General features: G+C 39.0%; 1 protein-coding gene across 4 annotated transcripts in view; it reads left to right on the plus strand.

Moving 5' to 3' along the window:
• LOC127647467 (centrosomal protein of 112 kDa-like) overlaps positions 1 to 16,055 on the plus strand; it is a 308,426-nt gene that overhangs the window by 233,970 nt on the left and 58,401 nt on the right. For all 4 annotated transcript variants that reach the window (XM_052131726.1, XM_052131727.1, XM_052131728.1 and 1 more), the window contains exon 22: positions 12,498 to 12,560. In XM_052131726.1, the coding sequence (XP_051987686.1) occupies positions 12,498 to 12,560 (63 nt within the window). The remainder of the gene's footprint in view (positions 1 to 12,497; positions 12,561 to 16,055) is intronic.

Genomic DNA, 16,055 nt, shown 5'->3' on the forward strand with positions numbered 1-16,055 from the left:
ATAACACATAGAAGCACGTCTTTCAGCCTAGCGGGCCCAGGCACACATAGAAATTTAGTTCATTAGCAATATGCCATTTGGCCAGTGGCCAAGGCACACCTATCAGGCATATACCCGGAGCACATGGCTCTTAGGAGCAGTAGCAGTACACAAGTCTTGGCGATTGATCTGCTTTGTCGGGGGGTTATTTGTGTGTCTATTTGTGCAGCAGCATGTCATACATGCTCGATGCAGCATGTCTTGCGTTTTCTCTAATTGTGCCGCAGCAACATGTGCACATGGTAACTCGGTATGTCTGTGTATTTTCTATCAGATAATATCAAAATTTCCTGTAAGATTTAAACACTAGCCAAGACAGAAAGGTTCTGTTCACTTTTTCATATACCGTAAAATGTGAATGTTGTTTATTCGGTCTCATGGGGGCATTTGTCCTGGGGAGGGACAGTTTTGGAATGAGGTATTGTATGTAATGAATCCCTGTTGAAAGAGCAGCTTTTCACTGGATTCACCACTCTTGTTGGGCTCTATTCATCTTCTCCCTTATGCCCTCATAGCCATCAGAACAATCCACCTGTTAACACCATCAGGATGGAGATATACGGGTTACTTTGGAATTTACTCTCGCTGTCTTGAAAAACTCTCCTCACTTTGGTCTCACGGATTAAATTTCATCTGCCAGCGCTAAATGAGCGAGGATTGTTTGGAAATTTTGGCTCCTTTTGTAAGTGTTTGTACGTGGATGACCAATGTTGTATTCGGTAAGAATGAATTGTGTTAATTTGTATGGGTTAGGTTTTTGTCTGCATTATTGTAGCAGCCGATTCACTTCAAGAATAATGCCACAATAATCAGGTAATGCTGCAAATTAGTGGTGAATGCAATTTGCATGGTGCAGTTCCCGATCTCGTGGGTCAGTTCTTCTGAGTGCTAGGTTATGGAGGATGCAACAGACCGAATTCTAGCATTGCACTGTAAACCAGGCACCTAAATTGGCTCTTTAAAATGCTTAAAGTGTGCTTGACCAAACTTGGCTGTACAGTATGCCAGGTATTAATGCTCTTCTCTATCATTTAATTAAATGATGCTGCCATGACCACTAGAAAAAAAAAGCAGGCCGCAGTAGCGCCACGTTAATTGTGCCAGGCAAATAGTGTTGGATTTTGAAAATAAGGTGCCGTCTACATTAGAATAAGCCTTATTTGCTGTACTTTGAAAGGAGCCATGTTTGCTCTGAAAAGAATGACAGAGACTTCATTTTAAAACGCATGGAGCAGTGCTGTACCTGTTCAGATTGCACATTGAATTGCTGGTAATTAGGGAATAAAAAGAAAACTTGTTTAGTTGAAATACTGTGCAAGAAAAGAGTGAATTCACACTAAAGCCTTGTTTTACTAAAGGTTTCTTGTATGAAAACACGTGCAAACTTGATCACACATGTGAACATGTCAGAGGTGATCTAACGTAGTATACTGTGTATTTCAGATGCTAAAACTATTACGACTTGACAGTTTTACGCTTCTATGTTGAACCATTGTAAAGATACAGTATTTGTGGTTTGAAATAGTGCAGGGCAATATATAAAAAATGTTTTATTGATAATCGTCTTTAAACAAATAGTGATATCTGATTACATCGAAACACCAAAAACTTAAAGACATCTGTAAACACAAAATGCACAACAGCAACAGGTGAAAAATGACTAATAACCCACAGATTAAGAACTAAAGACATTTATAAATGTAAAGATAATAATCATCATAATAAATGTGTGTTCTTATGGAATGTGTTTGTGTTGTGTTTTGTACAGTTAATGCCACCTAAAGAAAAGAAAATAGAACTCAATTTTAGATTCAAGATGTTTTATTATTGAATCATTTTCATCTTTGTTTCTTTAATACAGTGACATATATTACTGAACCTGCAGAGTTACGTTCACTATGAGTGTTACCTGCAAACTGCTCCGTGGAAATAAAGACTCGCAGCACCCCCTGAGATGATCGCAGATCATATGCAGCATTCTCATAGACGGCTTTATTCTTGAAAACAGTTTTCAAAACTCTGTATATGCGTGTGTTCCACGAGATCTGAACAAACAGCGAAACACAAGCGTTCTTTTGTCTGTTCTTATATAATAAAATATTATAAAGTTTCTTCAAGAGCGTGTCTTTGTGACTAACAGCATTTCTTGTCATGTGTCACTCCGAGACCTCTTACAGGTCACCCGCCTGTTGTGGGTAGATGAGCAAAATGACTTGCACATGAAATACATTTGGACGAGGAGTTCGCGAACTCAATTCAGCCTCGTCGCACTTGGCGGGTGCTAGATTCACATGCTGGGCTACTATTTAATATATAACTATATATACTATATTATTATAACTACAGTATATTGTTTAATATATAACTTCCCAGATCCATAGTTTTACCATTTACCGATATTTTCAATCATCGTCTGTCAGTGAGTGTCGCAATCAGCATCGGGATATTTGTAAGATATCGTCGATATCCAATTACATCGTCCTATTGCCCAGCCCCTAGAAATTCAGATTTCATTTTAGTGTACATCAGTGGTGTGATATCTTAATGTGTAAATAATATTGTATTTCCTTCTTTGTGGATTATGAATCCAGGCAACCAGACAATCCGCCCCGCAATCATTCTGAAACGTTTTAAGAGGAGAGTGGCATGCACAGGTGTACTGATCAACTGCTTTTACAACTTAATGCTAGATACTGTAGCAGGGATTATTTCATATAATTGTATTCAGCAAATAGCCCTCATTATAATCTTATTATCAATGGCATTTATAATAAAATCTCTATCCTGCGTTATTTAATTCAAACAAAAGTCAAATAAAATGGTATTTAGTAAGAGCTGAAAGTGAGTAATATGGTTATATTTGGTACAATTATATATTTGCATTTGTGGATATTTGCACAATTTGATAGATTGCTCAAGCAAATTTGAACCCTTGATTTGGGATCTTTGTAAATCAGCCCCTAAATGTGTTTACTTCACAGATGTGTCCCAGTTCTTTTCATTTGACCTCACTCCCCCAACATTTTCAACCGATTTTATGGTTAGTGAGCCGAGTAAGGGTAAAGGAGAATATTTCCAAACTTTCTGAGTCGTTGGCAGAAAAGTGATAAGTGTTACATATCTTAGGTGATGCAACTTTAACATCAGAGGAGCTGGTCGTTTCAGGAAATGAGTGGCGTGACAAACTGTAGCTGTAAGCGCTCATCTGGGTGTATCTGGTTCCTCTTCAGTTTTCTATTCACCCCACAGCCATAAGCTCAAGGGATTGCCTTGATAAAAGCCCAAATCTAAACCACCCTGATGGAATGGAGCTGTCAGAACGGGCCCAGGCGCAGAGATTTGAAACCAGAGTGGGCCTAGTACACAGGGAACCCCTTGAGAATGATTTCAATATGGCCACCATATGAGCACTCCTTTACATTTAAACAGTCAGTTCCCAACAGCCCTGAGCAAGAATGTGTACATTTTCCTGCTGTTGTATATGGCACAAGCCATTACCATTGTGTCTATGCTTCGCGGTTCATTCTGTACATGCATGAGATCACTATGGTTACGAGGTGTGTGGCACACAAGCGATGCGGTTATTTTTAAGATTCCTCACAGTGACAAATAAGACGAGAGAAAAGAGGAAGACAGAGGCAATGGGAATGGGAGAGAGAGCACTTTTTAAAAGTCAATGCATGAGTTGCAACGAATGAAAATACACATGGAGTGTGTCTGTGATTGATCCAGGAGGAAGTTGTCAAAATGATCCACATGTGTATGTACTGTTTACACAGTGTTTTCTCACCATCCACAAACATCCCCCAGATATCTTTTCCTAGGCAGTGTGACAGTGACGTGAAATGAAAGAGCGCTATCCCAAACCGCCTGCCAAAACTTTGACTCCTGATGACCACCCACAGTATAAACCCAGACAGTTTCCAGGCCTGAGTTTAATTTCAAGGAATTTTCTTGCTTATTTACAACTTTATTTTCAAAGAGTTGACAAATAAGATTGTCTGAGTGTTTTAAAGTTTGTAGATATGTAATCTTTGCGTCCATGTTGGTTTTAAAAGTTTTTCGAAAACCATTTATTTATTTTTTTTACAAACAAATGATATGTCATGTGGTGTCAACATCAAGTAAACGCTCTTAAAGTACTGTACTTGCGCCATGAATACAGAGTTTACACAACTTAATCCTTAACACCCAGTCCGCACCGACAGCTTGAGGCTGTCTTCACTGGATGCATCGACACAAACATTCTAAAGCAATTTTTTGTGTTGTTGGCAGAAGTAGCGCCAGCGCGTGCAGTGCAGAATGGAACGGGACACCTGGATACTTCAGTGTAGACAGCATCATTGATTATAAGGGGTTCTAAGCGTTTTCAAACCTACTTTTCAAGATGAAAAATAGTTTTTTACTATTAATAAAATCACAACTAAAAAATAGTGAAAAATAGTTTCAAGAAATAGTCGAGATTATCAATACGTTTTCTCAGGATTACTCCATTTGACCTGAAGAATATTTGTCTTTTTGTTGTGGTCTCTAGGGTAATTTTAATAACTGTGTTGTTTGCATCACATGACTTGTGTTGGTGGACAATAATGGCATTATTAACAAATATAGTCATGTTTTAGAACAAAAAATGTTACTGTTATTTTTGTTTTAAGAAAGAATAATATAAGAGCAAGCCAACATTTCTCTCATCAAGAATTTCACCTTTTAATGAGACAAATTATGGTTGACATATTTTGTTTCGGGCAAATGCATTGACAGAAATCCTTGTAGGTTGCCCCGTACATTATTTTTCCTTAGTGTAGTGTTGTGTTTTGTTGTTGTTGTTATTAAATTATTACAACTCATCCCTCAGTTTATAAAAAACAAACCAATGCACTTACAGATGTCACTGTAGGTTGCCCATAGACTTCCATTGTAAGCACGCAGCTGTCAGTGTTTGTTTGTTTGTTTGTTTGTTTGTTTGCTGTTTTTGATTGTGAGTTGGTTTTTGTTTTGTTTTGTTCGATGCTGTCCTCAGCCATTAAGTTGTGTTTAACCAGGAGCATTCTTTTAACTGGTTTAATCATACTTTACATTCTGGTACAGTTCTAGTTTCACATACTTTGGGCCTCATTCACGAAACACACGTAGATTACATTTTTTATTGAGCTTGTTTCATATAAAACCTTGGCGAGAAAAAACAAGAATTAGGCAGAGAAATGTTTGAAATGATTGCGTAATAAAATGTACCTGTTGACTAAGAAGGATGTGGCATTTGTACAAGATTTCCATTGAACAGTGACAAGAAGGATTAGAGTCAATTGAGCCCTGAAAACATGGCCGCTGCCGCTGTCTGCGAGAGCGCAGTAAACACACGCTCACTTCAAAGACACATCAGTACTACAGCTCCCCCACGGCACGCCTGTCAGCTGTCATTCCACACTAACTTGGGATGTTGCCTCTTTTTTTAACTTTATTTATTTTTTGTTAATGTGTCACCTCCATTTTTAGTTTCTGTTTAACGTTATGATTCACATTCTCTCTGTCTTTCTCCTCTTCCGGAAGATGGTGGTGTTTTGGGATGTTGTTTGTCATTGTTTGTGTCCCTGGAAACTTATTAATTTCTGTCAAACTGGTTTCTCTGCCATTTGGAGATACACCAAATCCCATTATTTTTGGTCATGGATTACAGAGAGCAAAACAGTGGGAGAATATGATCAAAGACACTTCCCCATCACCTCAGAGTGGCAGATCAGGAGAGCGAAATGGAGCTTAATAGCAGAAAATCAGATTTAGACCAGCCAGGCATGTGGATGGATTTGGTGATTCTGTTTTGCTTTCTTCTGCTGAGATGAAAGTTACGACGTTCCTCATTCTCTCTCTGTGAGGATTGCTGGGAACGTTGGTGACAAAGGAATACAAGGCCACAGACGGGCAGTGTAGAGCAGCGAAGAGCGGCACTGCCAAACAAACACATTCCCTATTCACATTATAGAGACTTTTATAAGATCACCCTGGACAAGATATCCTCAAACTTGTCTTGTGTAGCCAGACGTTTGACTATCAGCATCTGGTCCACATTGCATCTTCTACTGGGCAAGAACAGTTTGACAGAAAGAGACCATCTGATTGACGAGTGAAGCGACCATCCACAGTTCTCTTCTAGAACTCATTTAGAGGCAGGCAAATGTGTATGTGACTATAATCCTGACCTGCAAAAATAGCCCTGTAAAGTGGAATATGCCATTGAGCTCAAGGATATCTCATTTACTTGTGTCTCAAAGGAGACTTTTCTAAGAAAGCTTCAGCTGTTTTAATGTCGGACAACAGTCAGTGGCCAGAAACACAACTGAAGTGCCATGCAAACAAATGCATTGGTGCAAAAAGCCCTGCTGTCAGCAGAAACTTGATCACTCTTGAGTGATTCACTCTTTGGGTCTTTGTCTCTTCTTAAAGCTGAGGATGATGAGTGAAGGTGTTACAGAGCTAGTCTATAAAAGGAAGTCAAAACAAAGGTTTGGAGGGGTCTTAAAAAGTACTTACACAAGCTATTTGAATTCGACATATTACATGAGTGTTTCAATAGCGTTTTCAGGCAGCAAAGGTTATCTTACAAGTTATATTTTCACATGGTGCCAAAAAGACACTCACAAACAGGAGTTGCGTTTGCCTGAGGAGGTTATCATATCAACAGTACTCTGCATGAGCATTTTGCAGAACAGGTGGGACGTCATTTCTAATAAAATCTGGCCAAAGTAATAAAAAAAAAGTTTATTAATTTATCCCCTTTTCTCCCCAATTTGGAATTCCCACTACTTAGTAGGTTGTGGTGTCACGGTTACTCACCTCAATGTGGGTGGCAGAGTCTGACAAGTCTCAGTTGCCTCCACTTCTGAGATCTGAATCCACACATCTTATCACGTGACTCGTTGTGCTTGACACCGCGGAGACTCGCAGCATGTGGAGACTCATGCTACTCTTCACACACAACTCACCACACACCCCATTGAGAGCGAGAACCAGAGCAATCACGACCATGAGGAAGTTACCCCATGTGACTCTACCTTCCCTAGCAACCGGGCCAATTTGGTTGCTTAGGAGACCTGATTGGAGTCACTCAGCATGCCCTGGATTCAAACTCACTACTCTAGGTTTGGTAAAAGAAAGTGTTCTTGAGTTCACTGCAGTGGTTCAAAACAGATTGCCAGAGCAAAACTTTCAACAAACACCATCATAGTTCATGTCATTGGTGGGTGTGACCTGGAGCTCCACCTACTTTGATGGTAACATCTTTTTCCGGTTAATTTCTTCACTCGGTTGAGATCAGTCAACATGAAGATAATGGAGCGCAGAGCTGGCGAGATGATGGAATCTGACCTATGATCGTCCGGATATACAGGAGAGACATTTTTCAAGACCATGTCATGTGATTAAAAAAAAAAAGATTTATATAAAATGCAATTGGTAGATGATAACCAGTCTATATCATGGCCACATATAGCATGCTCAGTGTTCATTTTTTCAGTTTTTGTTTTAGTCTTTTGACGAAAGTGTCCTTTAAAATGAGTCAATATTTCGTCATGTTATATTCATTCATTTTATTCAGTTTTACAAAAATGACATGATTTTAGTCAACGAAAATTATATCTTTTACTTGACATGCAAAATGGACAAAAAAGTGTAAAACTGTAACAGACCAAACTTTAATAAAATATTTAAATATTTTGAAATAATCTATAAACATTTTCTTATGTAGATGTATTGAACTTAAATATACTTACTGTCCTTGTGAAAAACCTGAGCTCCTGAAATAATAATGATTAAACTGAAGTATTAGCTTCTTTTTAGATGTTAGCATGTGTTCTGAATTCTTCATGTTTACAGACTTTTTCCATGAAAGTATATTACGTTGTGTGTAGCGTGTTTCTTCTAGAAACTGTTTATTAAATGACTACGTTCACATGTTCATTTGTTTCATTGTGCAGATGTATGTTGTTCCATAAATGTTGTGGAAATATTAATGAATCTAGTGTAGAATAGGATGCGTTTGAATGAGGTATTTAAAGCGGTTCATTTTGCCGGTGTTGCGCGTTTAGCTCGTGCAGCTCAAGCGGAGAAATGCCCGACATACTGGATTAATGGATTAAATGAATCCATATGTAATATCTTCTTCGATATAAAGATGTTTATTCTGTCTTTAGGATCAGTATTTGACATTATATCTGCAAATAGTTACTGTTGTTATTTAGCTTAAGTTTCTTTATTATTGGTGTACATATGACAAATACATCCCAATAAACTTATTTTAAACATATTTTATGAAGTGTTGTCAAAGGTCGATGTTTGGCTCCACTTGGTGCAAAAATACTATTTGGGTTTCGCAAGTTGAACGTGAACAGATTGCGACATGAAAATTAGCAATTGAAATTCCTTAAAGTCGACCCTTCTGAATACCTTTTATAATTCACACTCTGCCTGAAGTGGACCGTTAAAAGTTAAAATGTCGAAGTTGTGGCATCATTTCCTGGTCAACTTTCAGGGATAAAGTAAGCTGCTCATCAGAGCACACAAATCAGTCCACCAGATGGAGATGCTTCAGGGTCATCGGACAAATAAAAGACTCTTATTGATGCTCTAAGCTGGCCTTTGTAGTGGCCACTGGCGGCAAATCAGCACCCGGGGTGCTGCAGTGGGACGTCGCACAGGACGTCCCAACTGAAAGCATTAGAGGCCAATAAAGCGCAGCAGGCCTAAATCCTCACGCAGATGCATTCATGGCTGTGTTCCCTGATCTCTGCGCCAATCCATTGATCCACCTGCTAACAGAGGTGTGACAGATCCCGGCCCAAAAACAGTCTGGAAGCCGTGATGAAAGTCAAACAGCCATAACCACACACACACACACACACACACACACACACACACACACACACACCTGCCAGTGTAAACTTGATGGCACGTTTTAAAGTGGACGAGGAAGGGCAGGCGTAGATTGATCTATTTTGCATTAGCATGGTGTCACCTTCACCAGCTCTGTGTTCACACGCACACACTCGTCTTAGACACGTAACATGCAAAAGTACAGCAAGATAAATGTGATTGTCCTTCATTTCACTTTGTTCCTGCATGAAAAGTTTTTTTTTGGTAATGCTTCAAAAGACTTGGAATATAGCGTTTGAGTTGCACAGACTTCTATATAATATTTTAAGGGTATGTTGTTGTCATTTTTGGAGCTTGACAGCCCCTGGCTACTGTATGTTTTTGCTGTACTGTATGCGAATGAACTTTCTGAAACTCACACTTTCTGCAGAACATTTCCTTTTGGAGAGACAAATGGTTCAGAATGACATGAGTGTGAGTAAATGATGAGAAAATCTTTCCCTTTAAGTTTGTGTATGCTCAGACTGCGGCGTGCTATATTTTTCTTCAACACCAGGAACCAATAAACCCAAGGCAGTTAGAATACATGAGAACGCCCATCGCTTCTAAAACCATGTTTACAAAAATGCCATCTTCCTCTCTGAGCAACACAATCCAGATTCCTGTGGAGCAAGCCCCAAAAACCTGCACTAAACACACACACGCGCACTGCAAACCTGTAGAAAAATGTCGGTCTTGTACCTATTACTGAAAAAAGAACTCTTACCCTTTTAAAAGACATTCATAATTACATGTGGTATTATTATACCTGTAGGTGTATATGTGTTTATTAGCTCACTGCTTTTAAAATGTGGTTGTTCAGAATGAGACAGTAAATGAAGTCTGGTGAAGCGCTGCATACTTGTGCTTTCAAGTACAGTAATGCATTGGTGTGCACACTTCAAAGGGCGCACACTCACACCAGCAGCATTCTGAGTGATTGCAGCGGCTGATAGAAGCTCAAAAGCCCTTCAGCTGTAAGATGCCTTTGGAAACACACACACACACACACACACACACAGCATAAACTCTTCATTTATGGTGTTTCTCTCACTGGGCCTCATTCAAGAAACACAAGCAGAACACATTTTTGTGTAAATCGTTTGTAAAGACGTTCAATTGTAAATTTTCTGATTCATGACATTTTTTGTATTTTCAAGATGTTAGTTGGTACGAATGTACACCTGCTCCCGACCACATGTAAATCATGTGTGAGACATCTGAATGTGAGACATCTGTCATGAAAACATTTTGATAGAGTAAAATTCAATAAATTATGAACAAAATAACTCATAATTAAATTTGTGAAATCAACCTTAAATAACATATAAATATGTATATAAATGATCTAGAAATGTTTTTGCTGCTTGCATTTATTTTTTCAAAGTAGGCTATAGTTTTTTCCCACAGAAGTTCTTGACATGGGATGAAAGGTACATGAAAAGATGCCGTTTTTCTCAGAAACTGATGCAAATCTGTAATATCCTGAAGCGTTTCTTTTTCAGGCATTCTATCCATTTCTGTAAAGAGAAGTATCACTGTTACCGTCATGAGTTACACGAGAGGTTTTGCCAATGACGCTGGCGATGCGCTCAACTGAACCCGAGACGATTAACGGTTGTGGACATTTTTTTACACTAAAGCTTCATTTTAAATCATTTGTGTTGACCTCTTGGACGGTTTAATTGACAAAAGAACCTCTGATGACAGCAAAAGCATACGATGACTGTAAGTTCCTCACTTTGTTTTTAGAACATGCGAGTGTTTGCTAAATCAGTATTTTACGATGTGAATGCGGTCCATTTGAAATAAATAAATAAATCACTTTTATTACTGTTCACATCGATGTTTTAAAGCTTCCTATTCTCATTTACTAGCAAGCCTGAAGCTTTCCTTATATGGTGTTTCTATGGGCGTGTATTATGATAAATGTGAATGGGCGTGCACACACTCCGGATCCGTAAACTAGCCTTTGTTTAAGAAGCATCTGTTCCTTGATCAGTGTTAGCACTTTTGCTTCAAAGGGTTCGTTCAAGCAAAAATGAAAATAATTTACTCCTATCACCTTCTTTCTTAAGGGTAACACAAAAGGAGAACTTTAGCAGAATGTCCCAGCTGCTGAAGTACGGCCATGTCCAATGGGTTTGCACACATTATGTATCACATAGCACTTCACTGCACTGATGTAGCAATCTTAAAATAGGGCAATAGATGGATGTGATTATTGGCATATTTTTCCAAACGTGAGGTCTCTATAGCAACACTAGCAGTAGAAACAGAAGTCAACTCTTTTTTGGGATGCTGCTTCTGTCTGATCAGTGTGAAAGGCCTTAGGGGATGGACAGATAGTGACTGAAAGTGTGTGTGTGTGTGTGTGTGTGTGTGTGTGTGTGTGTGTGTGTGTGTGTGTGTGTGTGTGTGTGTGTGTGTGTGTGAGTGTGTGAGTGAGCGTGTATTTATCACTTTGTGGGGACCAAATGTCCCCATAAGGATAGTAAAACCCGAAATGTTTGACCTTGTGGAGACATTTTGTCGGTCCCCATGACGAAAACAGCTTATAAATCATACTAAATTATGTTTTTTGAAAATGTAAAAATGCAGAAAGTTTTCTGTGAGGGTTAGGTTTAGGGGTAGGGTTAGGTTTAGGGGATAGAATATAAAGATTGTACAGTATAAAAAAAGTCCCCATAAAACATGGAAACACAACTGTGTGTGTGTGTGTTAGGCAATTGCTCAGGTGTTCATCCTGCGGCTAGCTGCATCAACCTCAACAGATTTTGGGTTGGTTGGTGTGGAGGCTGTTTTCAGAACTGCATCATTAATAATAAAAACTATAATTTATGGAAGAGCAAAAACAAAAAATGACACTTGCATACCTATGGTCTCTAAAGCCCAGAGGTATGCGTTTAAGAGTGAAATGATAAAGCAATTATAGTGTTGACCAATGAATTCAAAAACTGTTGTGACATTTTGTGCTTGTCAAACCTTAGTGGAACATGTCCACAGTTAATGTGCTGAACTCCACCTGTGGTTACTCTGCTAGCACAGCTGTGTGATCTGAAGTGACTTCATACATCCACTAAAAATCACTGCAACACAAGCTGATTCAAAGTCATGTTTTTGACTCTAAAAGGTGAAGCTAGTTCTGAGAAAAGCGCCAGCAGCATTGGTTTGTTATGATATTTATCTTCGATCTAATGCAATGACATTCAGATATTTTTAAATATGATTTATGATATATAAATGTATTATTTGCTGCATATCTTTCTGATGTTATTACGCTTTCCTCAATGAAACATACAGCAGTTTGTTTTGTGTCATATTGTTGTTTTGCTGATAGCAGTGTGATATTGTTCTCTCTGTGATGTTAGGTTTGGTGTGTGTGCTGGTGTGGTGTGAGGCCTGCTGGCACTGTGCCCACAGCAGCAGTCACACACATGCCAACACAGAGGTCACTGCAGAGTGTCTTACATGTACTTCCTGCCAGTCATCTGGTGTCATGTGTCCTCTCTCTCTCTTTCTGTCCCCCTCTAACGCTCTTCTCTCTTTCATTACAGAGCAACAGCAGACTGAAGCATCTTGAGAAGGAATATAATCAAAAACTGGCCAAGTCTGCACAGGTAAACACACGCCTGATTGAACTCTAAATACAAGACAGACATTATTGTAATGTTCTTGTACATATTGAATACATCATTCAAACATTAACAGTGTAGGTTGGAAAAAGTATGTGAGTCCCTAGGCTAATGATGTCAACAAAAGCTAGAGTCCGGTGTTGGCAAACCTGGCATCCAATTGAAAGAGATTGGAGGTGTGGATTAGAGCTACTTTGACTTATGAAAAGCACTCAAACATTTTGGGTTTGCTATTCACAAGAAGCATCTGACGTGGACCGTGCCTTTTAAAAAGATATCTCAGAAGACCTACGATCAAGAATTGTTGCTTTGCATAAAGCTGGAAAGGGTTGCAACGTGATCTCAAAGAGTTTAGATATTCATGTATGCACAGTTAGACAAATTGTCCATAAATGGAGATGATTTAGTACTGTGGTCACTCTCCCTAGAAGTGGCCGTCCAGCCAAGATGACTCAAAGGGCACACCACAGAATGCTCAATGAGGTAAAAAAGATTAGTAGGAATCATTGGAACTGGTTAACATCTCTGTTCATATTATGAGTAACTTTCAAAGTAGCTTCACCATTTAATTCTGCCTTCATACAGTAACTCATAGCTGAGGTGTTGGGCACATGCATTTCATTTTACAGCCCATGATTATGTTCATATTCAACACTTCTCGCCCAACCTCTGTTCCTACCAGTGATCAGAGGTGTTCTGAGGGTCTCACCTCCTCTATAATCCGTCATGTGTGTTATAAAGGGCTTCCCCTGCCATTTGTTAAATTTAAGATTGAATCTGCTCACGCTAAACGCCATTAAACTCCTTCACGTTCACAAGAATAACATTCATCCTTCTCTGAGAGATTACACAAGCAGTGCTGAACTCCACACTCTCTTGGTGTGAGCTTGTGCCCTCAAACACAGCAACTCAAACGCTCGCTTTTTCTTCACGGACATGCAGATGTTTGGTGAAAACACAGGCCTTTTAAATTACACAATGCTTGACATCAAAAGCAGTGTGAGAAAAGAGTTCACGGCCGTTTTCCCATCTCGAAATAACCTCGGTGAGAGCCATCAATGATTCATTCCTTTTCGGAGGTGCAAAATTGCCATACGTTGGATAAACATATTTTTTCCAATGTGTTTCCCGCTCGTGTTTGATGGGAACATGTCTTTGTTTAATGCCTATTAAATGCATCTCCTCCACACTACACAATGAAGGGTTTTGTTTACTTTCTCCTGATGTTTACCCAAAAATTCTGTTCTCAGATCTCTAATTTCTATTTTTAAACTTTTTCATTTTGGTGAGCTGCTCCTTAAACATTTGCCAGTTGCTGTCATCCCTTGAGGCATCACAAGGGTGTATATACAGTACTAATGCCCTTTGAACCTCAGAGGCATGTAGTAACCTATACCATCAAGAGACATCACTCTGATGTGCCCACAGCTATGGCGTTGCTTTTGTAATGCTGCAATTAATGCCCATACTATTTGTCTAGAGGGAGCGCAGCTCTGCCAATGTGCACAGACTGTATGTTAGTGTTTTTTAATTAGTGTTTGGTAAATCCAGCTTGTCTTTGACTGCCCTTTGAACTCTTTGGTGTTTGGAGTTCTTCTGCTAATGATGAGGGAACACGAGATGTCATCCAAATAGAGCTTTGTATCTCCTTCTCGGCCTCTTACATGTCTCCTTTCACCTCCATCATCATATAGATACTGCACATGTGCCACAGCCTAATGCATTATTCACACGCATGCAATGAGACATTACTGCACTGACATTAATCAGCTGTAGACTGTGTTCATGAGGATCATTGTTTACCGAGATGCACATTCAGCATACTGAAATAATACAATTTTGTATTGCTTTCCTTTCAAATATGTACTGAAGTAACCACCAAATTGAAGTAGGCGTGATATATTCACTTTCTTATTCTATGGCAGAGTTTCCCAAACTGGGTTGGTGAGGTGAGGTGATGATGGGAGTACGCAAACAAAATTCACAGTTTGTTTAATTTCATCCCAGTCTAAACTAACATTAAAACAGAGTTCATATAGTGTCACCAAATTTGGGCAACATTATGCCAAGACACTGAAGATGCTAAATTGCTAAAAGATTTTTGATATATTGAACAGTGTTGCAATGGTGAAGCAGTAAATTAATGACAAAAAACGGGAAACAGGAAGTGTGTCAAATCTTCTGCATGCATTGTGTGATTTAGATTGAAATTGAGCAGTAATGGGGCTGATCGTATGGATGTGGCTATTGTTGTTCACGGCCATAGCACCACCAACTGGCAGCAGGAAGTGTGACTCTTACAAAATACTTTAATATAGTGCTCTGATATTTACCGGAATTGCTTCAAAATTGTTTAGAATAGTACCAGGACACCGCTGATGTAAAAAACTGTTGTCATGGCAATGGATCAAATTACATTATATTGTATTTCGGGATGCAGTGATTTACAGTTTCAATATTAAAGCTAGGGTGTGCAATCCAGAGAGGCTAGAAGTTAGCAAGCTAGCTTTGAAAGCATAGAACCCACCCTCACCTCACGCCGCCTCTATCACACATGAACACACACACAGAGCAGCGTCTAAGCGCCTGGAGGAGAGACGTGTTGTGGAATCGATCGCAATGGTTTCAGATTACCTCATGTCTCATTCACAGATAAGACAATAATAATGAGCGTAATTCTCGTGCTCGCTCTGCAATGCGTCAAGGAACCCGCACTGATGACGTGTGATTGTCTGCGCAAACAAGTTGTGCGGCGGTATGCAAATATAGATTGACAGACAGTAAAGACATCCTATCATAACATTAGGACCGAATGCAATGATTGGTCGATGATTTTTTAATCCTGTCCCTTCCACAGAAGAAATATATATAAATTATTAATTGCTATCAGGATGTGAAGAGACATTCAACCAGTATAACAACAAAACAATCTGCACACCCTAGCTTTAACCACAATTAAAAATGTCATGGTTAATTTACCTGCAAGAATATTGAATCCATGGTTAAAACTTTTATTTAGCAAAACTAATAAACATAATGTATAAATATATGAATTAAAAGAGTTATTCCTAAGATTTTGTGAGCCTAAATGTGAAAACTCTTGTGCCTGTGTGGGTGCTGGAGCTGTTACTATGGTTACAGACAGTGGTCAGGTGTCGTGGACAGAATGTGCACTTTCAATTCAAGTGAAACTGGGGCTACTACACACAAACTCCAAATTATAATGGAGGAATTTGATCTACTAGACCCATATCCACCAAAAAAAAGCGTCTTAAATGGTCTGTTAGGGAGCATTTAAATGATTGACTGAAGACGACGGATGTAAATTATGCAGACAGAAGTCATCAAAAGAAACACATTCTACAAATGGACAGGATGCTCCTAGTCGTCCAACATCAAACTAGTACGTTTCATATTTTAGCTGTGGTTCGTTTAAAGTGATGAATTAAAAGATGACACTTTTGTAATGTTTAAGCGTGC

Source organism: Xyrauchen texanus, chromosome 8 (assembly GCF_025860055.1).
Source record: "Xyrauchen texanus isolate HMW12.3.18 chromosome 8, RBS_HiC_50CHRs, whole genome shotgun sequence".
Lineage (NCBI taxonomy): Eukaryota > Metazoa > Chordata > Actinopteri > Cypriniformes > Catostomidae > Xyrauchen > Xyrauchen texanus.